The following is a 26,500-nucleotide window of genomic DNA, read 5'->3' on the forward strand; positions in this document are numbered from 1 at the left end:
CTGTACAAAAAACTAATAAAAATCACAAAGCCCGAAAGATTTGTTTATTTGTGGGGTTTTTTGTGTGTTTTTTAACTGGATACATTTTTCTCCCTGTGGGAGTGGGAATGGGAACGGGAAACACTATTAAACTGTTGAGTTGTTCTTGTTGTTTATTAATGATCAATTAGGAATCTAGCGCAAAAAATATATGGTTTCCAGTCATATCACTAGACGTGAAAACTTCCATGAATCAACTCTGAAGTTTTTCTGTTTTTCAATTATCAAAGAAACTGTCAAATTTGTGGTTACTCCCCCCACCCCCCACGCCCCCTGGAACAAATCGTTCACGAATGCACCATAGCACTGTGAGGAGAAATGAAAAACAGTGGGTATCTCTGTGTTTTCAATGCTATAGAATTGTCACTTTTTCTTCGATAAGTAAATCATTTATTCATTAAACAGCAAAGGTATATATATATATATATATATATATATATATATATATATATATATATATATATATATATATATAAAACGAAGAAGAAAAAGTGAGTATGAAGGCCTTCACTGGGTGAAGACAACTGTTTACAAAAGAGAGAAGTGATATATCTATGATAAATAAAAAGAAGAAAAAAGGTTTGTGTATATGAATATATTACCGAACTGTGATATACCCTATTATCCGGTGGGAAAATTAAAAGTTGACCCATTTACGACAGTTAAACAGGAGAGGACAAGGTTTATTCGAAATCAAGTAGAACCAGATCATTCCAATTATCCAGGCCCAGCTTTTTTCCTCACCGAAAACGGGCACGGGGAAAAAGGCATCGCGGAATCAAAACCTCGTTTGCCGAGAAAGAAGAATAAGGTTGGGTTGAACGTCAGGGCAAAAACGCAAGAGAGAGAGAGAGAGAGAGAGTGTGTGTGTGTGTGTTGTGGCTACGCGCGCGCAAGTGTGTGTGTGTGTGTGTGTGTGTGTGTGTGTGTGCGCGCGCGCTGGTGTTGTGTTTTAGTGTGTGTATGTGTGTGCGTGTGCGCGCGCGCTCAGTGAATGGGCAGCGGCGACGTGAAGGCGTGCTTCCACAACTGCAGTGCCGCCATTATTATCGGATCTGACGAGAAACGGGTATGACCCTGCAACTGCAAGCTGTCTGTCACCACACACACACACACCCACACACAAACACACACAGAGTTCCTTTCTCCACCACAAACAAGTCAGACTTCACTGGCATATGGCTTATAATTCAACCTGGTACAGGAGGAAAGAGAGATTTAGACAGCGAGGACAAAACAATATAGGAGGAAAAAGCCCCACTTTTTTTTTTCCCCTCAAAGCCTGTCCGCGTGAAAAAAAAAAAAAAAGAAAAGAAAAAAAAAAAAGAAAAAAGGTGGTAATGGCCCCGAAGTCTTTATAGCTGTCGTCAATAGGACACGTCCTGGCAAGTTTCCATGCACACATTACACACACACACACACACACTTTCTTCTGCGCCCAGATCACAACAAGCTATTCAAAAGTCCTAACGGCAATTGGCAGAGGAGAGGAGTGTCACTCATCTGTGCGGGACCCAAAACGGTCCACTTCCAACCAGAAAATTTCACCCCGGATAGAAAAAAAACCCAAAAAAAACCGCCGTCCGTCCTGCTGGTATTGCGACTCAGGACATTGATGTGCAACACTTCACTTGTGCGTACTTTGGGTTTATTGTTGCTATTATCATCATTAATTTCATTATCTTTATTCTATTTTATTCAAACATGAGAAAAATTAAAAGCTCCTATGGGCGCTTTCCACATCAAGAGCTCGTTCAACGTTTCCTTGTAAGGCATAAGCACATAATGTGCCTACAAAATGAAACTTCACCTCGAACACGTTGATTCAAACACACGACTTTTCAAATTATTCCACACTTTACTTCTTTTAATTGTATCCACTTTACTTTTTTTCTTTTTTTTTTTTTATTTAAATCATTTCTAAACAAAATCTTTTACTATATTAAGCGTCTTTTGGCTCCGATCTGACATACTGTTAAAGCAAAACACGAACAACAACAACACACATACACACAAGGAACTAAAGGAGAAACTATGAATTTCATTTCAAGCGAAAAACAGATATAGAACTCTCTCTCTTTTTCCTTACTGAATTTCATTTCAAACGAAAAACCGATTTAGGACTCGCTCACAGTGTTCCAGAGCTAATTAAAAAATAAATAAAATCAAATGATTTTAAAAAAATAAAGAAAGAAGAAGAAGAAATTGACCGGCACCAAACCGGCAGGGTGGTGGTGGCCCCAAATAGGCCAGAGAGGCACCCGAGGGTGACACGTTCCTCCAGTGTCCCTTTGTCAGGCCCACTGAAAGAGTCTGCCTCCACTGAATGCCCGGTTCTGGCCCCGGGCTTTCAGACTCAAAGAGCTCACTTCTCTGTCAGGGACCTGGCTAGAAACTGAACGAAAGGGGAGGCGGGGGTGAGTGAGTGTAAGAGGGGGGGCGCCAAGACGAGAAGAGTGAGGTACGGAGAGGGGTGGAGTGGGGGGTTCTGTGCGGGCTTTTTTTTCGCGGGGGGGGGGGGGGGGGGGGGGGGGGGGGGGGGGGGGGGGGGAGGGTGGGGGGGAGGGGGGTTTAAGGGGGACGTGATTCTGGGGTGGCCAAAGCTCACCACCTTGGCCCTCGTCAGCACTTAAAAACAGTCGGTGTTTAAAGAAAAAAGTAAATAGTGGAGGGGGGAAAAAAAAAAAAAAAAAAAAAAAAAAAAAATCTGCACACAAAACCTGAAACAGAGCAGATCAGCCGCTCTCTTGCCACGTCTTGCCATTTTTATTGCCTGTGACTGAGTCACCCCAAGGCTATTGTATACTGGTATATGCTCGCGCGCGCATGTGTGTGTGTGTGTGTGTGTGTGTGGTGTGTGTGTGTGCATGTCTGAAAGCGACAAACAGAGGGGATGGGGGTGAGACAGGAGAAAACGGCCATGACATCAGAACAGGTCGGTCTTATCACTGCCCACCTAAACCATCGCTTTTGCCCTAAGCGCCCCTTTTTCCCACGCACTTCTATATTCAATCCCCTTTTTCTTTTTTTACCACACATACTTAGCCGCCCCCCCCCCCCCCCTCCCTCCACAAAAAAACCCTCATTCTCTCTCTGCATTATCCAGTGAACACTTCTTTTCTTCTATGGTATCATGACCGTATTTAACAAGTTCAGCTAATGGCTAAATCTTCTTTCTTTTTCATAAGTCAGTCGTTTCATTGTTCATTTAAAACATAAAAAATAACTACTCTGTGAGTGTGAATGGTGTATGTGTGTGCGAGAGTGTGTATGCAAGTGTACGCGCGCGCTTGAGACGTAATGTGCTAACTCTCCTGCAATCTCCCCTCCTGTGCTGTACCTGCTTGACTTCTTCTTCTTCTGCGTTCGTGGGCTGCAACTCCCACGTTCACTCGTATATACGCGAGTGGGCTTTTACGTGTATGACCGTTTTTAACCCGCCATGTATGCAGCCATACTCCGTTTTCGGGGGTGTGCATGCTGGGTATGTTCTTGTTTCCATAACCCACCGAACGCTGACATGGTTTACAGGATCTTTAACGTGCGTACTTGATCTTCTGATTGCGTATACACACGAAAGGGGTTCAGGCACTGGCAGGTCTGCACATATGTTGACCTGGGAGATCGTAAAAATCTCCACCCTTTACCCACCAGGCGCCGTCACCGTGATTCGAACCCGGGACCTTCAGATTGAAAGTCCAACGCTTTAACCATTCGGCTATTGCGCCCGTCGTACCTGCTTGACATTGTCATGCTTTTGCGTGGCAGTGTGCAGCTAGCTCTTGAGCAAGACACGCCTGGACAGGTTTCGTGTTCGCTCAGATTGGAGTCGCCCGTCATTCTTTTCCCAACCCCCCTCGTACGAAAGTACTGCATTATATCGCAAAGCAATGCAGCAGATAATTGCCCTTCTGGCCAGGACACAATTGGCGGGAATCGGAGGGGGCGGACGTGGCGCAAAACAGCGATTTTCGCACAACGGACGGGACTACACAGTCTGTTCAGAGACACTTCCTCTTCTTAAAGTTCACTGTCGAGTGAACACAGTCACTGGTCCCAGTTAACTTGGCTGGTCGCTGTACTGCTGAACGCATCCAACAGTCTCCATTTCTGGCGGTCGTGGGATAGTATAGGAGCCGGAGTTTCGGCATGGCATGTTAACCGTGTGTTAACTCAACTACGGCCTGGGTCAATTCGCCGTACAAATGATTTCCTCCTGTCCCACACTGTGAGGAAGTGACTGTCACATTGTGATGAAATCACTCGTTTTGCTGCTCACAAGCCGAACGAACGTTCCTGTTTATCTCATCGGCGGAGGAACGAGCCTGCACGAAAGCTCTCTCACACATCACTCAAGCCTGCCCTCACTTCCGGTGGCATGCAAGGGACTCTTCCAATGCTTCGACGTGTGTGTCGGTGTCCCCCCCCCCCCCCCCCCAATTCTTTTAAGCTCACCCCGCCTACCCGGCAACCCCCGAGCCTCCCTTCTCCGTTCCTCTAAATCTGTTTCAAACGATGATGGAAAGAAAGGTAGGGGTGTGTGTGTGTGTGTGTGTGTGTGTGTGTGTGTGTTAACACGTGTTCGTTCATTCGCCTGCGCGTTCAGGAATCTGCTCCAAACGATGATGGAAAGGTGTGTGTGTGTGTGTGTGTGTGTGTGTGTGTGTGTGTGTGTGTGTGTTGCACGTGTTCGTTCGTTCGCCTGCGCGTTCAGGAAGCGCACGCTCTATCGACCCAGGCCTCAGATGCCAGTGAGGATAAAGAGACGGGACAGAGGTGAAAGCACGGCGACCTATGTCAGTACATCAGCACGATCAGGGGTAGGGGTGGGGGCCAAGGGGGGACTGGGGGGGGGAGAGAGGAAGGGGGGATGGAGGATGAATGGCTGGAGGGGGGTCATTCGAGGGGGAGCACCCCTCTGCCCCTGACACAGGCGAAATGTCACTGCATCATCCACATCCTGCCATCAAGACCTCTCTCTGCTCGGCTCCACAGTATAATCACCCTGCCCGCACTGGGACACGGCCGCCGGGCCCACACTAAACAACGGCCGGCCCTGCCCACACTTTCCTCTTCCCACATCTAGAGCTCTCTCTCCCCTCTCCCTTCACAGTCTTTACCCTTTTTGCCACCCCTTCCCCAACCTCCTAGTCTCAGTCTCTTTCTCGCGAGACTCCCTGTCTCTGTGGGCCCGAGTCACTGCCTCTCGCTCACTCTCTCGACTCCCCTCCTACAAGAACAAAACCTGAACGAAGAACACCAGCGGTATAAGCATCCATCGCTACAGTGGTACACGAGAGTACTTCATTTGATTAATTCATCCAACTGATCACCCCTACGTGTGGTCGACGAGACAAAGCGCTTAGGAATGACCCTATATTCAGGAGGGAAAGGAAACACACACGCGCGCGCGCACAGACAGAACACGGAGAGTGAGGCATGCAGAAAATGAAAGAAAGATCGGTTGCAACACTGACAGAAATTCCCAACACGAATCTTAGAGCGATCTCTTTCGCCAACAAATTTCCTGAAATCAGGAATTCCACCCCCCCCCCCCCCCCCCAACCAAATCACAAAGTTACACTAAAATCCACCACTCTCCCTCCCCCTCTCATACCACCTCAGAACCAGAGAGTCCTGGAGGCCCCCCCAACCTCAAAACCAGAGGGGCCTGGAGGCTTCCCCAAACACACCCCGTTTAATGAAAACTTCGTCAAGGGTTCAAAAGCATCTCTGTGTGGGTGAGTCACCCGTCCGTGACCACAAGACAGGACTGAAATGATGTCTGTGCTGTCCCCTTCAGTCTTCAGTCCTTCCTCCCTCCACCACCTCCAACCTTTACCACCCACCGACCACCCATCCCTGGTGCCAGTGAACGTGCCACCACCAGCGTTTTTTCCCCGTGCAGATACAATTTTCAAGTCAGCAAGTTGCCTGGTGTTCTGTGGGGGTTGTGGAGTGCGGGGGTGGGTGGGGCAGAGGGATGACTGAATTTCGGGAAGAACTCTAAACTGTCCAGAGGTTGGGTGAGAAAATTTACCCGAGGTATGGGGGGAAACAAGTTTACTGGAATAATGTCCAACGGAAACAACATTTAGGAGGGAGAGTCCACAAAAACGGGGAAAAAAGTGCGCGCAACACACACACACACACATCTCAGATGACAGATTGTGCAACAATTTCACTCAGTTCCATCTTTTCAATAAAGCACAATAAACAAAGACAACTATTCCCCCAGCCCCTTTTTTCAATAAACTTTAAAAAAAATAAAAAGTTTTAATAATACACCTGTATCCAAGACCCTGTATCCAAGACAACAAAGTCCTCAGTGACTCCTCTACAAACTCCAATCAACTCACCCCACCCCACAATACTCACACACAAAAGGACCGGAATACTCGCAATTAGCGCCCGTTTCCACCTTCCCTCTTAATGACCCCCTTTTCTTTTTCTTCAGCTGAGAAAGGAGAGAGAGAGAGGGGTGGGTGGGGGTATTACATAATGGTGACGTCACCTGTCAACGCCACCTGTTGGTGTCCAGTCCCCAGTTGGGGAGGGAGGCAGACAGTCAGGTGTGGAACAGTAGTGACAATAGGGATTTCCCCCACCCGGACAATCCACGCAAAACGACCCTGCGGCCAAGAAACTAACACCCCACCCCACCCCACATATCTTTCCTCCATCCACCTCCAACCTAGCCCCTTCTCCACCAGTCAAAGAGGTAGAGGAACAAAGGGAAAGCAGCGGCAGGCGTGGCACATGTTCGTCGTTTCTCAGATCGCTTGGAAAGAGAGAGAATGATATGACGCAATCGTCGTCACATGTCCACGTCAGCTGCCAGTGGCCAGTCTGTGAAAACAAACTGACCCACAGCCCCTACTGGGGTGGTGTGAGCGCTGAGTGGGGGTGGGGGTTATAAAGGGAGATTTTTCCACCCAGACAATCCAACACAAACAACCCTGCGGCCAAAAACCCTCACCCCCACCCATCTTTCCTCCCTCCACCTCAACTTACCCCCTTCCCCACCAGCCAAAGAGGTGTATGGGAACAAAAAGCTACCACAAACATGGACACAGGACAATAGACCAGCACCATTATTTCTTATTCTTCACAGTTCGTGGGAACAAGAACTCCATAAATTTTAATGTAAAGTCACCGACATGTATACATTTCGCTGCACATACGTCTAAACCAACAAATCGGGAAGAACAAAACTACAAAATATACAGCAAAGAGCTTCCTGAGAACATACAAAGTGAAACACAAAGCCAAGTTGGCAGTGCAGTTCTCTCTGCCCTGAAACGTTATATATAATAACAATTCTTTAACAAATTTAAAAAAAAAAAAGAAAAAAAAAAAGGAAAAAGAACATGGCAACATCTCTGGTCACACTGCAGCTTTCATTTTGCAACAAAGGGTAACAATCGAGTGTTGACATCCTGCAGTTGGTCTTTCATAGATCGTTAGAATGGACAGACTGTCAAAGCAGCCTCCAACGTTATCGCTACATGGACAATTGAGATACCACGTAATCGCCCACGTCCACGTCAGCTGCCAGTGTCCAGTCTGTACAAACAAACTGACCCAGTGCCTCTGGAGTTTAGGGGTGGAATGTTGTGCGGGTGGGGGTGGGGAGTGGTAGAAAGGGTGAAGAAATCTCCCCACCCGGACGGACAATCCTACACAAACAACCTACAACCCACTCCCCCTTTCCCTTGCAGCCCCAACGAACAAGAGGCTGCGGGAAGGAACAAAGGGCAGACAGAAACATACCACACACAACATTGGACAATGGACCAGCACCTGTTGCCTTCCTCGTTACACCAGCCTCCACTCCAATTCCCCCACCCCCCAAACACACACAGACCCTCCCCCCCCTTCCAAGGCTGACACAACACCTACAGCCGTTGACAGCAGCCTGTCAGCTCGCTCTACAAAGTCAACAACTCGTGGCCCGTCCGGGAGGGGGTAGCGGGGAGTGAGCAGGGGGGGTGCGGAGGGGGGTGTCTGTCCCCCCTCATTACCCCCTCGACTCCCCCCCCCTCCCCCCCCACACACAGAGCAATAGCATAGACTTGCTCTCACTCACTCCCTCACTCTCGTCCTCACGATCGATCGGCTTTCAAACCATTTCCAAAACCATTTCCGACACGTCTCCACATTTCTCGGGCCTGCCCGGCCACACCAGTGGAGCAGACAAGACATATGGCGAGAACAGATGATGCACAGCTAAACAAGGGCTAGCCGGATGGAATGTCAAGTCAACAAAAAAGACCAGTCGCCGGAGCAAAATAAAATAAAATAAAATAAAATAAATAATAGATTTTTTTTTTAAACAACACAACAAGGCTGGCGAAACTCTTGCCAGGGAAATCATTACAAAGTATTCATCCCCTCCTACGCCTACAAGCGCCTGCCCTTTTTCGTGTATTTATAGATCCGTTTGATGCCTTTGCTCACTTTAGGGTTAACTTCACGGGTATTTTCATGCTTTAAAATTCAATCTGTGGCAGACATTCAGTGGTACTGATACGGAGACGTATTTGATTAATACCACCACAACCACCACCCCCAACTAACCACCCACCCAACCAATAAACAACAAACATTACCAAAAACAAATGGATACAACTTTCATGTGAATACCTCTTCACTTCAAATATTCTTAAAACAATCATTCCATTATAGCAGTCAACAGACACAACATTGTTATTTTGCTTCTTATGCCTGTCACGAATGTTGTCAAGTATTTAGTTCTACTCGACAGAGCTACGAACAGAACTACGTCGTACAAGCAAAGTCATTACTTATGAAATATCTATTTCTGTAAACGCTGTCAAATCTTTATATTCTGTAATGACTTCAGCCAAAGGCACGCAACTCACCCAGAAGAACGTCGAGATTTAATTCTCTGCATGAAATAAATGAATTAAAAAGTCAGTGGCAGGCGCCGAATATTTCGGTGACAGAACGTACCTGAAATTTAACTCGGGGGGCGGGGGGGACACAACAAACGAACGAACGAGTGGGTTTCTGCAGATACAAATGTGACGCTACAAATGAACTCAACACGTTCCGAACACACGAGGCCGGCCCCCTTAACGCTACAGTGTATCATCAAGCCTTCTGACGCGTGCTGCTGCTGCTGCTCACTGTCTCTGGACTTGCAGCAGCTGATCAATTCAGGGCCATTTCTACAGCCATGTGCCTGTACAGGGGGTGTGAACACAGAAATCCACTTCACACCAAAGCAAAGATGAGCAGCTAGAATTGAGATGACGACCGAACGAGCAAGGCAAGTGACCGCTTCATTAGCCGCCCAGCCCATCCTGCGACTTGCCACAGACAGGCATTGGAGGGAAACGAAAGCAACAAGGCAAAGTGAAGAGCGGCTTTCGGGGAAAGTGGACAGTTTGGGGAGGAGGTGTGCAACAGAACGTAGAGTGGTTGGGGAAGAAGTAGAGAAAGTTGCCGGTACTCACCAGAGGGTCCTGTTTCAACGTGATGGGCACGTACTGCACGTAGTAGTAGGGGTGCATCCTCAGCCGCCTGTACGTGTGGAGCGCAATGGTGGCTGGTGATGCTGTTCCACCGAGGCGCCGGGCAATTGTTGTGGCTTGGATAATAATAGGTTATTAGCGGCGGCACGGGCCACTCTCACTGTTGGGACAACGGGACTTGGCTGCCCGCCTGTACAGCACAGCACAGCACAGCACAGCACAGCACCGCCACCAGCAGCACGCGCTACCCAACGACAGGCTCTTTCGCCTCTTCCCACTCTCCGTATTGGTCGCTGTCACAGCCTGCAGCAGCAGCAAATCGTTGCCGCTGACTCGGGGAGGGGGAGAATGTGTGTGTGAGAGAGAGAGAGAGAGAGAGAGAGAAACAGAGAGAAAGAGCTGCGGCTACAGACAGATCTGTTGACAAGGTCTCCACCAAGCCCGGCCAAAGTCCATCCACCAGATGCGGTCTGCCCTTTCTGCAAACCTCTAATCTACCTGTCCTGTCCGTCGCTAATAATCTTGCACTGTTTTCCGATCGCCTAATCCTCTCCGAAGCAACCAATGGTTCAACCGTATTCAACACACACACACACACACACCACACTACAGCACACGGTCGCTGGTCCTCTCGCTCAAACAGTGCTCGAACTACAAATGCAAACTTTTTCGTCCCCCGGATGTGAACTTATCGAGAGTACACACGATTGTGGCGGAGCAGGGACAAGCGGTAAACAGCCCCACAGCACGCAGGCTTTATGATGGCAGTAAACTCCGGTTTGGGAATCAGCTTGGGCTTCGGCCGTTTGTCTTTCCTGACCCGCTTTCAATAGTCGTAGCGTTCACCCACGCTTCATGTCTAAGCACACTACGCCGTCCTATGGCTCGTCACAGCGGCTGCAGACAGACGATGGCCCGTGTCACTCTCCCTTTGCTACGTCTTCCTGTCGATAGGTGTGTCTATGTAAATTGCAACCTATCAATCAATGGCCGCGGGCCGCCAACCACGCCGTGCGTGAGTGTCTGTGTGTGTGTGTGTGTGTGTGTGTGTGTCACCTGTGTTCAGTGAGCTGTGACGAGCGTTCGTTCAGTGATCATCTGTGCCAACCGCCGCCCGGGCCCTAGCACAGTGGTGTGACGAAGACACAAACAGGTTATGTTGTGGTGGTGGCAGCCAGTCTGGGATTCACCAGCCACTGACACAGTCCGGGGGTAAGGTACACAGGGGTGGGTAGAGGAGGAGGAGCAGCTGGCAGGGTGGTAGACGCTTTCTCCTGTCCCCAAGTTCGATTTCTGGCAGCCTGCCCTTGTTGTCGTGTCTCAACAAGCACGGGAGAGGGGGAGAGGGAGGGGAGGGGCAGAGGAAGAATCGTCAGGGTACAGGGAAGCAGTGAAGGTGAAACGACGCTAAATGACAGGGACAAAAGGCCCGCACTCAACCCCAACGCTTCAGAGCTGTCGCTGTGTAGTCATTAAAAAAAAAAAAAACAAAAAAAAACACACACACACACACCGCACTCTAAACGTGTACAGCCACACCACTCTCCTCTCTATCACCCTTTTCCTCTCCGATACATTCCGGCCCACACCACAACACACGCATCGTTCGGCCCACACCACAACACACGCATCGTTTGACAGACTCGTTGCCAGTGGGCAATCTTCAATCACCTGACCTCTTCTTCCTCTTTCCCAACGTCCCTCATCCCTCCCTCCCTATCAATAATCACCGCATCTTCCCATCTCTTTACCTCGTCCATCCAGGTCGCCACTTTTCATCGGTCGTCAGGCGGCTGGGGCTGTTCTCTCAGATCGGCGTGTAATGACATTCAAGCCAGACTCTGCATTACATCCCCTCCCCACCCCCAAAGGCCCTTTGGCAACACAGAATAACGTGCATTTTATTGGCCTGCCTTGCAAAACATCCTTTTTGCTGGGGCGAGGGAGGGTGGGGGTTGGGGGGTTGGAGTCATTTCGAAAGCGCACTGAGGGCAAGAGACCGGGACATAGACCGAGTAGTAGTGGGTGGGAGATTCGTAGTGCGACAAGTCTTCACTTGGGGGCTGTCACTCTCTCCGTTTGTCAGTGAAGTCTATACTGGTATCGGATGTCTCTCCGTTTATCCCCCCCCCCCCCCCCCTGTTTTTTTTTTTTTTGTTTTTTTTCTCCTTTCTTTTTCCCCCTCCTACACCCTACCCCTCCACCGCTCACCCCATTCCCTAAACAAGTGTGGGTACACTTGCCGCAGTTCAAGTAAATACATGTCTGGGATTCTTGGTCTTCGATTCCCATCGTCAAGGGAAACTGTGGGGCTCGGCGCCAGTCAGTCATTCACGATGTCTACATGCGAACGGCCCGGCCCTCCACTGAAGGCATCTCTGGGATCAAAACTATGCAAGACACAGACAGACTGGTCTATAGACTGAAAGGTGGGAGGGGGGAAGCACCATACCACCCTTTTAACCACCCTACCCCACCCCTTGGACACACACACACACACACCCAAGCTTTCAGTATTTCTCTTATGCCAGCCGGATCATGGACCATGTCAATAATCATATCATAATTTTCAAGATGGAACGGCAGGTCGTTGGGTACCGTAGCGACGTCCTTGCACTGACCAATCTCAGTATCAAAACAGACCGAGTGGGAAACAACCCCCCCCCCCCCCCCCCCCCCCCCCCAAAAAAAAAAACAACCCTGGTTCCTCCACGCTACTCTAACTTGAGTTACACACGATGCATGTGGTTCCAGTCACCCAAACTGAACAAGGCAACATTCCCGTCATCCCTTGAGAGAGCAGTTCAGACATAAACAACAACAGCCCAACAGTGATTCCATTAGGACAAACGACACGGGCCGATTAGCATGCGCTCCACAGACCCGACAGCAAAGTTCATTATCGTGAAAGGGTTATTAATCACAAACGAAATCGGTATAAGTTGATCTCTTCTTAAAAACAAAACTCCGAATGTGTGACTCTGTGTGTGTGTGTGTGTGTGTGTGTGTGCGCGAGAGAGAGACAGACAGACAGACAGACAGACTCGTGTGCATGCATACATGTAAAAGTGTGACAATGAGAGAAAAAAACCCGATGGGGTGTGGGGTGGGGAGGTGGCGGGGAGAAGCGGGGTGTGGTGGCGCACGTGCATTGTGTTCGTGCGTGCACACAATGCTCTGTGCATTTCTCACGGGAGTCGGGACGTCAAAACAGGGAGGGGGGGGGGGGGGGGGGGGGGGTAAGGGGAAGAATCGCCCCAGCCCCCACCTTTCTCTTTTCCTATTAAATCACCCCGCTCCAGCACTCACTCTTAACTTCACCAGAAGTCCTATTTACAGGACAGGACGAGATAGTGGGGCTTGGAAAGCTGCTTTTTGTGTGGCTGTCGCCAGTGGAAGGGAAAAGCAAAGACTTTTGAGAGTGGATGCATGCATGGGCAGGCGGGTTCACAAGTGGAAACCACGGACGGCTGACTGACCAGAAAGAATCCTAACGGATGGGAAAGCAAAGAGAGAGAGAGAGGAGAAAGAGAGAGAGAAGAAAGTCCTGGACAGTAGAGAGGTGGGAAGGGGGAGGGTAAGGGGGTGAGGGTTAGAGACCACCAACCGTGACCGTCTTTGTCTCTCGTCTCCATCTCACAACAAACAGCCCGTGGCCGTCCGCTAACTTCGTTACTGTGACAGAGCGACAACAGTAGCCAGCCAGTTCAATCGACCTTGCAGTGTGGGCACGTCCCCCTTCCATAGAGACCTACAGGCTATACAGTTAGCACTACTACTCTGTGTGGGTGAGGGTGGGAATCTCCGGGGGGTGGGGGGGGGGGGGGGTAGTAGTTTGTGGGTCTCTTCATGTCTCAAGCGACAGAGAGAGTGAGAGAGAGAGAGAGAGGGGGGGGGGGGGGGAGTTCGCAGGAACTAAGAGAGGGATCTGGGTCCGTGTGTGTGTGTGTATTCTTGTGACACCGTCTGTGGTCAGTTCGGGGAGTCTGGGGAAAGTAGGGGAGACGAAAGAATGGAGGGTGGGTGTTTGCGGAGGAAGACAGGATTGATTTTCTGCCTCCCCCCCCCCCCCCCCCCCTCCCTTTTTTTTTTTTCTTTTTTTTTTTTTTTAATCTTTTTTAAGCGCCACCAGCGTGGACGTGCATAGAGGTGCAGAGAGAGGCTAGCTTGCTCTGCCTGTCTGTCTCTCAATATTCCTCAAACAATATGCCTGTCTGCACTCTCTCTACTGTTACTGTCTACCTTGTCTTGCCGCTTACATGACAATTCTTCCACCTCAATAAAACGGACACTGCTGTTCTTTGGTGCTGCTTCACCCCAACAAGCTCCCCCACCCCCCCACCCCGCACCTCTCTCCTCCACCCAGTTTCTCAAGCTGCGTGCCAACTTCTGTGTCTGCCCTCTTCTACCACTTCTGTATCCTGCCCTTGTTGCATGAACCCTTCAGTCTTCCACTGCGATATGCACAATGGCTGTGAAGAAGTGTGCCCGGTTCTAAATCCAACACTACTGTTGCAACCACAAACAGGAGGTTACTGTTATCTTCATCAGTCTGCCCCTTCCAGCCCACCCAAAACAAGCAACCAAACAGCCTTCCATCTACCCCTACACACAGACTCTCTCTATCCTCTCCTCCCCAACCCTCTCAGGGATCGCCTTTTCGGTGGACATCGGACGTTAACCCTCGCCCAAATCAATGGCCCCATAAATCAATCAATTCCATCAAACTCCACCACATTGCTCCCCCCCCCCCCCCCCCACCTCCCCCAACATCCTCCCTCTTTCCCTATTGCCCAGTCTCTCCCTCCCTCTCTCTCTCTCTATACTTACACTGGCTGACGTGTCAGAGATAGGGAGAACGTGTTCGCGCTTATCTTGGTGAATCAACTGAGCGATGAACCGAAATGGACACCACATACTGAAAAGACACGCACGCGCACGCACACTCTCGTGCACACAAACGGAGAAAGAGTTGAGAAACTATGGGGGGAAAGAGATTAGAAGATGGAGAATCACTACGGCTGATTTAAAGTTGTCTTTAAACTTTGACGCTCTCTCTTTCTCTCTGAAAAACCCTCTCCCATCCGATAATCACAACAGCCGGTTTATAAAACCCTGCTTAAGACGTAATGTAATCCATCTCAGTCGTACACAAGGCCATTGATACCACACATCCAGTTCTCAGTCGCAAAAAGATTACCCATGAAAATAGATCGGCCAAACTTTAGGACTCATTAAATCGTTCTCCGTTCTCCCAATTAAATTACTAATGTTATCACGAGTCTCCTGTGAGATTTCTTGGGGGGAAAAGAGAGAGAGGGGAGAGAAATGTTGGCATGTTTCCGCCGATTCTTTTTATGGGATTTAGGTGCACTTATTATCATTTAAAAGACTTAGTTTTCACATTCCTGATGATTTTTCATCGACGAAGTGTTTCGGTGTGTGTGTGTGTGTGTGTGTGTGTGTGTGTGTGTGTGTGTGTGTGTGTGTGTGTGTGTGTGTGTGTGTGTGTGTGTGTGTGTGTGTGTGTGTGTGTGTGTGTGTGTGTGTGTGTGTGGAGGGACAGGGGTCGGACGGAGAGATAGGAATGCAGTGGGAAGAGATATGATTGACTATTATCGTGAAGGAATGTGGAGTACGTACAACTGGGTTCTCCACTGCAGATTTTAAGTATATTTTGTTATTTTTTCCTAACCCTAACGAATGGGTCGTCTGCAGGGGAAAACAAGGGAGAAAACTATTCGTCTGGAGTGAGTTAAAAACGACTTTACAGTGCAGTAGGATGTGTGTGTGTGTGTGTGTGTGTGTGTGTGTGTGTGTGTGTGTGTGTGTGTGTGACCATCAGTGTGTTTGTGTGACTGTGGCTGTGTGTGTGTGTGTGTGACCATCTGTGTGTGTGTGTGTGTGTGTGTGTGTGTGTGTGTGTGTGTGTGTGTGTGTGTGTGTGTGAACGCGCTCTGAGCAACAGACTACCCCCAACCCCTCTGCCAACCACCACCGTCCCCCACTCGGGTAAACTCTACTTCATGATGCAAATATCAGCACGTTCGTGAACCCGAGCCATTCAATCAATTACCTCGCAGTGGATTTTTTTTTTTTTTTTTTTTTTTTTAGAGAGAGAGAGAGAGAGAGAGAGAGAGAGAGAGAGACTGACAGATGGGAGAAGGGGGGGAGATAGAGAGGGGGGGGGAGAGAGAGAGAGAGAGAGAGAGAGAGAGAGAGAGAGAGAGAGAGAACAATTAAAGGCTGTATATCAAATGGACCGAATTTCTGCAAAGAGGTAGGGACTGTGTGGGGGAGTGGGGAGTGGGGGGACGAGTTGTCGTGGAAGAGGGAGGGGGGGGGTTGTAGGGGGAAGGTGGGTCTCAAATCATGTGAGAGATGAGAGATTGCCTGACCGCAACGCCTGTTGTGTGAAGAATGCGTCAGGCAATTTGTAAGCTGCAACGGGCACAAAGAGGCTAGGTGGGGGGGGGTTGAGGTAGGGTGGGGGAATGAAGATGGGGAGAGAGTGGGGGGGAAGGGGGGAGTTGAGGAATATGGTGTGGGGTGCCAGTTCAGCCTGTTACCCCCGTCCTCCCTAAATTGTCTTTATCGGCGCCGAGGCCAGGACGTATATAAACCCACCCCATCTCAATGGGCCAGCACTCCAAATCACACATGCGTATTACAATCCAATAACACACAGAACTCGGTTTCCTTTTCTCTCGGTTCCCCCACCCCCACCCCACAATCCCGCACCCCCCACATCTCTCTCTCTCTCTCTTTCTTTCTTTGCAGTTCAGTAAGTTATGCGATGAGCTGCGCACGCACGCGTTGTGTCCAACTGTGTGTGTGTGTGTGTGTGTGTGTGTGTGTGTGTGTGCGTGCGTGCTTGCGCGCGCGCACAAGCCTTCACGACTACGTACTGTACGTGTTTCCATTCAATAGCTATAATCTGCCAGTACAACAAAGCGGCAACACCTGTTCCTTCTATGTACAGACAAGACCGCCTGGCCAAACAATTATCTTTCTCTTCTTTTCTACCACCCACACCCATCTCACCCTACCCCCACATCCCCACCAACCCTCTCTCCCCTCCCCCTCCCGCCTCCCGACGTCTGAATCACACCAAATTAGCACGAAACAAAAGCCTGACACACGCGCAAGCTGTTGACACTTCTTCCACATGATCCCACCACAACATCGGCGCCATACCTCCACTTCATCTCTCTAATGCTCAAAGGTCAAGGCGTAATCCCTGACTATGTGTGCAATCACGTATACATCTACACGTGAAATTCAAGAACGCTATGTCTATTCCTACCATATTATGTCCCCCAAACCTGTTCACGCTTGACTTCCAAGTACGAAGAAGAAGAAACGAAGTATACTGTGCATTTGAAAAGTGTGAGAGAGAGACAGAGAGACACAGAGAGAGAGAGAGAGAGAGAGAGAGAGAGAGACACAGAGAGAGAGAGAGAGAGAGACACAGAGAGAGAGACTGTGTGTGTGTGTGTGTCCCCCCCCCCCGCCCCCCCCAACAGAGAGACAAGACAGATAAAAATACACAACAGGACAAGCGCAAGCGAAGTAATAGCCGGGGAGAGAGAGACTCACACACACACAAACAAACCCTGCATACATATTGTACAATCAATGCCATTTGTGAGAGACAGAGACAGATAGAGAGGGTGAGAGAGACACAAAGAGAGAGAGAGAGAGAGAGAGAGAGAGAGAGAGAGAGAGAGAGAGAGAGAGAGAGAGAGAGAGAGAGAGAGAGAGAGAGAGAGAGAGAGAGAAACATCAACAACAACAGTCGGACTCAGCCAGCTTTTATGTTATAACATACCCAGTCTACATAATGCATGCCGCCTGGGCACTGTGCACATCATACCCCAAGATGGATGCGGGGTGAGGGGAGACAGAGGGGTGGGGGGGTAGCGGATGGTTGATGAGAGAGTGGGGAGGCGGTGGGGGGTCCGGGGGGAACTAGGGGAACGACTGGCTATCCAACAGGCCACAAGAGTGCCAGAGTTGGGGGCTGAGGGTGGGGGATAGCCGTTGGAGCGGAGGTGGCTAACACATGAACCTTTCATGGAGTGTGGTCAGGCTGATGTTTGCTGCCTGCCTTTTGCCACTCTCTCTGTGAAAGGGGGTCGTCGGCTCTCACGTCCCCCACCCCCACAAAAGCCTCTTTTTTTGTTGTTGTTGTTGTTGTTGTACACAGTAATATTTCTTTTCATCTTCCATTTTTCTCCTGTCCATTATCATATGTCACGTGTGTGTGTGTTTCCCGTGGTGGGCGTGCCTGCAGGAAGTAGGGTGGGTTTTTTGTTTGTTTGTTGTTTTTAAACAGTGGTCCCGAGAAAAAAAGGGTTCCGATTAATTCTTTTTTAGTCTCAACTAATTTGAACCTTTTATATATATCTCTCTCTCTGTGTGTGTGTGTGTGTGTGTGTGTGTGTGTGTGTGTGTGTGTGCTGTTTTTGTTGTTGTTGTCGTTTTTAGGAAAACGTTGCCGAACGGCGAGGGGAAAAAAAAAACAACTCCTTTTTTCCCAAAAATCAAGTTATTGAACAGCAGCTCATTTAACCCTTTTAATCCCTAGTCCTCGGTACACGTTGTACGTGGTAGTTGGACTAAGAACCCAAACACCGGTACAGTGCATGTGCTACCAAGCAACCAAGTCTCTAAAAGGCGCTTTGACGGCGCGCTCTCTTTGTGATCACGGTTCGAGACCCTACTTCGGTTTGTAATGATGTTGTCATCTTGGGAGAAACACTTTGCTCCCGATTTTCCTCACACCACCCTGCTTGTTAATGCGAATATCTTATCATAGCCCCTCTCTAAAGGGGGTATTACATAACCGTTCAACGGATAGTAATCACAATACCAGCTTGTGAATGGGTAACTGACTGACTTCGGATGGGGAAGGGTTAATATAATGATGATGATGATGATGATGATGATGATAAATCAATTAATTAATAAAATATATTCTTAAAATTTTTTTTTTTTTTTTTAAACGGCGGACAGGTACGACTGGGTCCCATCTTCCCATGCCACGAGCCCAAGTCGACTCAGAAGATGTGAATCATTCACTGCCCCCGATGGCCGTAACCACAAAGGCTGTGGGACCTTCCACCTTTCCCTGTTTTAAACAAACTTTGGTCACACAAACATCATCGAAGCAACCGTATAACAGGTAAGTCAAAGCACAACAAGCAATGCTTAGAACCGTGCTCTAAACTGGCTAGTTGTAACCTTTCACTCTCCCCGTGAAAAAAGGTGGTTCTCTCTCGACTCCATGAAGCACCCCGACGTGGCCTTCCAAAGGGTTTCGCTGATGATGATGATGATGATGATGGCTGACCCTGGCCTGGTGGTCGGACCGATCCGCATCCCCCGACATCAAAACAAAGCACGGCCTTGGCCACTACGCCGTGTGATACATAGTGCCATGACCCACCGCCCGTCACTCCAACATGACTGCCATCATACCCCACCACCAACACACACACGTCTCTCTCTTTTTATTACACGAGAGAGAGAGAGAGAGAGAGAGAGTGAGTGTGTGTGTGTGCGCGCACGCGCACAGTGTGTGTACACGAGCGCATTAATTTTTCAGGGACCCAAAGAGCGGCCGTAGAATGACGCAATCAGACACCTCTGTGGCAGCACTCTGAAAAACTCATTCTACTCCCCCCCCCCCCCCCCCTTCCCCCCGGCTGACATCAGCAAACATGACAGAACAACTGGGCGTCAGCGGGAGCACAGAGTGGATTTGTTCAACACTACTGGTAACCCACCAACTGACCTTGCACCACACACTCCTACATTAAATGTGTACAGCTGCGCCTGTTATATTTCTCCATACAGAAATATACATCAAAAGTTTTGCGCCCCAAAAGTAAAAGAACAACTGCGCCACACATTTGCAAGGGGGAAAAATGTGTCCGAATCAGACCACGATAAGCAGGCAGAATAATACTGAACTCACATAAGTGGGTGAGCATTAATGTGAGAGAGAGAGAGGGGGTGGGGGAAGAGAGAAGAATGTGTGTGTGTGTGTGTGTGTGTGTGTGTGTGTGTGTGTGTGTGTCCATCCAGACAAACACTACGTCGTGGACATCATTTCGATTTCGCAACAGATGGAACGCCCCATCCCCTATCATATATGCCCACATCTGCACCCCACCCCTCCTACCCGGCCCCCCGTCCCAGTCCTCATCATGGCAGACCCTCCATCCCCCGCCCACCCCCCACCCCCTATCCCCTCCCCACCCCTCTCTGCGAATTCACAAACAAACAAAAGCAGAGGTGGACAGACAGGGTTCCAGCCAAAGACAGAGCCATACAAACTTACAGATCCCACGGGATACCCACAGGCTGCCTTCTGCTTGGGGACTGCGGCTGTCCCCTCCCCTATTACTTTACCACCTCCACCACCTAGTAGTACACAACTTGCAGCAGCTGTGTGTGTGTATGTGTGTGCTGGGGACCGTGGCCACTTCGTTATGTCCCCCACCGCCTATTACCGGCAATTACGCCACTTAGTCACCACTACAAATTACAGACTACCCCCCACCCCCACGCCCCGTATGGCCGGCCAGCCACCCGCCACACCACCTAACCACCCCCTTCCTTCTCTCTACTGTCTCTCCCCACCCAACCCCGCCCCTGACCCCCACTCGTTTCTTGGCCAATTACAACCGTGACCACCTCCATCAACAACCATCCCAACCCCCACACGTAACCCCCCCCCCCCCTCTCTCACACACCATCCCTCCCCAACTTTTTCCTCCATCAGGTGGAAGAATGCCTGACTGAAACAAAATGTAGGACCTACACAGCGCCCGTCACACACACACACACACACACACCAACAACGACATCCATACTATACCTATTCTTTTCTCCCCTGTCCTCACCCCGTTCTATTGCCTTCTACTGCAGTTGTTGTTTTCACCCAACTCTCTCTCTCTCTAAATTCTACTAACACACACATTCGTTTAAACGTACGCACGCATGCATGCACGCACGCGCACACACACACACACACACATACAGCATACACGCACGCATGCACGCGCGCACACACACGTACAGCATACACGCACGCATGCACGAACACACACACACACACACACACATCTAGGCATCAAATGCCATTCACTCCTCCACGTAAGTTTCAGGACATAACAAAGCAAGCAAGTAAGCAGTCTTGTTAAGACAAGACAAGACAATGTGAGTGCGTGCGTGCGTGCGTGTCATGGTTAAAAAAATAAATAAATAAATTTAAAAAAAAAATATATATATATATAAAGGGGGGGGGGGGGGCGCGGGGGGGGGGCGGGGGGGGGGGGGGGTTGTGACCCTTTTTTTTAACACAAACACGCAAAAAAAGACCACAACAAAAAAAAAAAAAAAAGACAGACCTACGTCGTCCATCTTCGGTATAACGAGTCAGCCCCAAAACAAGGATGGAGGAGAAAGAAATGAAAATGGATTGGACAGTGATGAAGAAATCATGATGATCACGGTGCTCCATTATTCACACCACGCTCTAGTTCGCTTTTTTTTTTTTTTTTTTTTTTCTCCCTCTCTCTCTCTTCTCTCCCCCCACCCCCCGTTTCTTCTTTTATACCTCCTTACTCCATTATTCTGCCCTCACCCCCACCCCCATAGCCCCTCTCCCCCTTCGTCTCTTGCCCCTCCCCTTTCCCGTTCCTATGCTTGACTTTTCCCCTAACTTTTTCTCTCTTTCCACTTTTTTAAAAATTATTTCTTTTATCTATTTATTTTCCTTTTTATTTAAACAACATTCCCGTGCCTCTTTCTTCCTCACCCTATCTACACATATCTTTTTCTCTCTAAAAACAGTTTAAAAAAAACAACAACAAAAAAAACGATGACAAAACATCTGAAAAACAAAACCAGGTTTAAAAACTATGTGTGTGTGTGTGTGTGTGTGTGTGTGTGTGTGTGTGTGTGTGTGTGTGTGTGTGTGAGTGAGAGAGAGAGAGAGAGAGAGAGAGACAGAGTGTGTGTGTGTGTGTGTGTGTGTGTGTGTGTGTGTGTGTGTGTGTTTGCTGTGCCTTGACGCTTTGCGTGCTGGAGCTTGCGTGTCGGTCACACGCGACAGTGGTAGTAAAGGATCACGAGTGGAAGGGGAGGGAAAGAGAGGGAAAGAAAGCAAACGGAAAAGAAAGGGAACAGAAATGAAGAGGTGTGTGGAGGGGGAGAGAGGGCGGAGGAGGAGGAGGAGAAGAGAGAGAGAGGAGAGGGAGAGAAGAGAGCGAGAGAGGGAGCGAGTGAGAGCGAGAGAGAAAGAGCAAGAGAAAGAGAGAGGGGAGAGAGAGAAGAACGTGGAGAGGACAGGCCGAGGTGGATAAGCTGACAATAGAAGAGGAGAAAGATTACAGGCAGAAGTAGGGGTCGAGGGAGGGGAGGCTGGGGCCTGGAGTGATGGTGTTGGCTTCCAGGCTGAATGAAGGAAGGCCAGGGGAGGGGACGAGTAGCGGGATGGATGGACAGCGAGGAGAACAAGGAGAAGAAGAAAAAAGAAGAAGAAGAAGAAGAAAGAAGACAGGAGCAGGAAGAGAAACCCAACACATCCCTGAAGAGGCGGCCAGCTCCGAACGGCGCCAAAATGCAAAATCCCCAAATCGATCCCCCGGGATGATTTTCTTACGCATTACATTATCAATCAAGTTCGAGGCGGCCGGCCCATGCAGGCCAAGCCTGGAGCGGAGGCCGTGGGTGGCTCTGGGTACACACACACCACACCACACCACACCACGGGATTTGTGGAAAGACGAGGGAGGTGGGGGCAGCCTGGTGTCACCAATCACACCACAACCTCTTCTGTCTTCCAACATGGAGCCCCACCCGATCCCCCCCTCCACCCCCCAACCACCACCCAACCCGTGTTAGAAAGCGCTTGTTCATAATCAGTGGTGCAGTTCCTCTGACCTAGCTCAAGTTGTTGGTTGGTTGGTGGTGGTGATGGTGACGGTGGTGGTGGTGGTGGTGATGGTCGAGGGACCTGCCTGCTCTGGCTGTCTGCACTGTCGGCTGCAAAAACCTGCAGGTCCAACTCCACACAAATACTTTTTTTTTTTTTTTTTGTATCTTAAAATACAAATCAGTCCTACAATCAGCAGTGGTAGGTGGACAGGAGCAGGAGCTGCAGCAGCAGTTGTAGTAGAAATACTTACTGTGTATGGCATATGTACACAACAAACGTTGACATCAGACTGTTGTACGAAAAGAAAAAAAAATCTTTTTAAAAAAATAAAAAGAAAAGAAAAAAAAAAGAGACACAGATATATGTATGCTGCGAAAAGTAGGTATCAAAATCTCAATAAATGTCACCAAACGACCATCTCCCTTTTTACATGATACCGGCGGTTCTCTTGGCTCTGTTATACAATGAGAAACTGTCATTACAACGTATGTATGTATGTATGTATGATAGTCAGTCGTGTCCGACTATGACCATCAGAACAGCAGAGGAGGCAACTGCTGTTCCGACTATTTGGGCTAGAATTTGATTATAGTGGAGAGTGTCTTGACCAAGAACATCCCCACTCTCTCGGCCAAGAGGGTTTTACAACGAACAACAACAACAGAGCTGAAGGTTTTCTGAACCCCCTGACACCACCAAATCTATGCCATACAATGAGAAACTGTCAATAAAATGTACTCTAAAAACAAAAACTATGGGAAGCTGAACATTCCACGTCAACACAGCAAACCAAACCGGTCGGTGGGGAGAATCAATTTTGCTTCTTATCTTTTTAATTCCGGCGGCAGTGGGACAGAAGAAGAGGCCGACGATGACGGCGACAAAAGAAAGGAAGGAAAGCCTGCCGTAGAAAGTGGATTCGGAGAACGAAAGAAAGAAAGAGAGAGAGAGAGAGAGAGAGAGAAAGGCGCCGGCACAAAAGGGACGGCCACGCTCCAGACTCCACACAACACATCGATCCAACTCGTGCTGAGGCCTAACATTCATACAACAACCCAGGCCCTTCGCTTTCTTCCCCCATTCCAACTCTGGAAAACATACGGCTTTCGTTTTCCAACATCACCACCCTCATCCCCAATCTCCCACACCACACCCCCAAAAAAGTTCCCCGTCTTTTTTTGTGATGATGAGGGAAACAAACAAACAGGACAACAACAACAAAACCAGCTGAATCAATGAATCAATGAAGGAACGAACTAGCGAACGGTCCTGTCATCCTGTCAAGAAAGAAGCCCTGATGATCATCACATCGGCGGCTGCATTCCCCAGTCTGACCCCACACACACACACACCCCTCCCCAAAGTCTCCTCTCTACACTGACGACAATAACGAGGTATTAACAACTGTCATCAAACGACCATCTTCCGTCGACTCGCCCTGTACTGACGCTCCAAACGCAGAAGCCAACAAGTCCTACTGCCGCTACTCCTGGCTCTGAAGTGACCGTTCCACCCACACCGAGGCTAGGCTTTCTGCAGGCCTGACCAGCAGATGGGTTTAAGGTCAGGCATAGTCTCTGTCTCTCTAAACTATTGTTTTCACACCACCCCTCCATGAGGGGCTATGGCCCATAATTAATAAAACTGCTCTCCCCCCCCCACCCCACCCCCCACAAGCATATAATATGAGGTGCCGAGCATAGGGACCTGTCCGTAGGCTTTGAAACCTGAAACTGAATCTCAACGTACAACGTAGTATAATATATTGCACAACAATGGGACTTCAAAAGCAATCCGTAAAAATCATTATACAAACCCCATGACATTCAAACGTCACACAAACAGGACAGAAACGTCCAAACAGTCAACTCTTACACGCTGCATGTTTGTATTCGCAGTTTAAAACTTTATATATATATATATATATATATATATATATATATGTGTGTGTGTGTGTGTGTGTGTGTGTGTGTGTGTGTGTGTGTGTTGTGTGTAAATTGTAAAGACGTAGATCGTGAACACCTCATGAGACAGAGAGAGAGAGAGACAGAGAGAAGAACAACGAATATGTTACTCACAAAAACGCAGAATGTGAAAGTTGTGTCAGTGACCAAACACAACCCACCTCCTCCACCCCCACCCCCTCAAACAGAGGTAGACAAAATCAGGTCTGATGAAGTAGGGGAAAGGAAGGGGTGGGGAGACAAAATCAGGACAGAGGAGAGGTTCCGGTAAATACACAGACGAATGGGCCAGACGGCAGAAAATGGACGACAGGAATATTCTAGAAATAAAAAAAGAAGAAGAAAAAAGGGAGGGGGCTGGGGGGGGGGAAGGGGGGGGCGAGAGAATTGCGAGTACCCAGTTTCCTGAAGGCTGGAGGTAGGAGAAGAGAACACTATTCACAAAGCTACTCCCCCCCCCCACCCCCACAACTAACCACCCCCACCAATCCCCAACCACAACCACCCCTATCCTCACCATCCATGAAAAGGAGTAAGTAAGGCCAGGTTTCCTCCACCACCAGGAAACAGCGTTGGGATATGAATATGAATCCAAAACTACTTGCCGCCACCACCACCACCACCCGCCAGGAAACGGCGTGGGGGTTATGAATATGAATCAAAAACTACTACACAAGTGAGCACACGACGTTTCCACAGCTAAATAACCGTCATCGTGTTACTACCCCTAGCCGGGGTTCTGACGTCGGCGGGCGGCGTGACTGACTGAATCAATCCCAGTGGGGCCAGGGCTGCTGCTGCAGCAGCAAGAGGGACCCGTGGAGTGGAGGGTAGTTCCCAGAGGCCGGTGCTGCCTTCAGCAACACGTCAGCCAGTCCACACCCGCGACCCCCTTTACTTGTCTGATCCCAGGGGCCAGCGGAGAGGGCGAACCATCAACACGCCAGTAGTTTGGAGTTGAGAACACCCAATCGAACCTGACTTTGCAACAGGGAGGGGAGGGGGGTTAGGATGTCGATAGGGGTGGTGGTGGTGGTGGTGTGGTGGCGCAGCAAGTTGTCTTACGTGCAGGGCGAGGTGAAAGCCCCCCATTAATCTCATGATCCGCACATCGATCCACCCCCTACCCCCGCCCCACACCCCTACAAAGCCAGCCTGGAAAGCCCCAATAAGCCCACAGGAACTCAAAAACATACTCCTTCCCCAAGCCACCGGAGAAACCTGAATAAACAGGCAGGAACACACACACAAACAAAACATAAAAAACGTCCTGGATAAACACCGGAACTCAATAAAACGTACTCGCTTGACAGCCACGGAACTTTAACCACTCTGCATGCGATGCCACAATAGGATTTTTTTTTCAATATTTTTATTTAATGAAATGTTATGTGAGATGGTGCCAATCGACCATTATCCAGCATGTCAATTTGTTGAAATGAAGTGAACACCCTTTTCGACTCAAACCTGACCCAAGAGACCACAAAACCTTCAATAATTAGTCCTCAGCACACACTGGCTGGCGTGGGAAGGATTGCTCAATGACGTTTCTCGTCTCTGGACAACGTATAGACTGCGTGGGCATTATCATATATAATAAAAGAAGAAGAAAAAGAAAAAGAAAAAAGATAAATATTTACATTTCTGGTTTGTGAACGAAGCGACAGTTCTGGCAAAAAACAAAAACAAAAAAACAAAAAACCCAGTCTACGACGCAGAAGGGTCAATACCATTTTGAAGTGTATGACTTTCGTAGGCCGGCCCCTTGTCCTGAACACCTCTGGGCTTTGTCTTTTGACAAGACTAGTGTCCAGAATCGGTCATTCACAAGGCGGCATCAACAGCCTACAACAGTTCCCCAAGGCCATCTCAAGGTCACTGACACAAGAATAATTGTGGGAAATGATGCTGACCGAACTGGGAAAATCATGGAGTGAACACAACGCTAACAGTGGCTTCACAGAATAAAGAAAAAGCGAGACAAACTGTAAGGGACAAAGCAAAGCTGAAAACTTTATAATACATTTCTAAAAGAACCTCTATAA

The 26,500-nt window shown here is 49.0% G+C and overlaps 1 protein-coding gene across 7 annotated transcripts in view; it reads right to left on the bottom strand.

Moving 5' to 3' along the window:
• The window catches only part of LOC143276358 (nucleolysin TIAR-like), a 242,667-nt gene that overhangs the window by 117,598 nt on the left and 98,569 nt on the right, over nucleotides 1-26,500 (bottom strand). The window contains exon 1 of one of the 7 annotated variants that reach the window (XM_076580875.1): nucleotides 9,522-11,011. The exons of 5 other annotated variants lie outside the window; for them this stretch is intronic. In XM_076580875.1, coding sequence (XP_076436990.1) covers nucleotides 9,522-9,578 — 57 coding nt within the window. In that variant the 5' untranslated portion in view covers nucleotides 9,579-11,011. Of the gene's footprint in view, nucleotides 1-9,521; nucleotides 11,012-26,500 lie in introns of those variants that run through there. One more of the 7 variants, XM_076580882.1, reaches the window with a different exon arrangement.

The sequence above is a fragment of the Babylonia areolata genome, chromosome 2 (assembly GCF_041734735.1).
Source record: "Babylonia areolata isolate BAREFJ2019XMU chromosome 2, ASM4173473v1, whole genome shotgun sequence".
Taxonomy (NCBI): domain Eukaryota; kingdom Metazoa; phylum Mollusca; class Gastropoda; order Neogastropoda; family Buccinidae; genus Babylonia; species Babylonia areolata.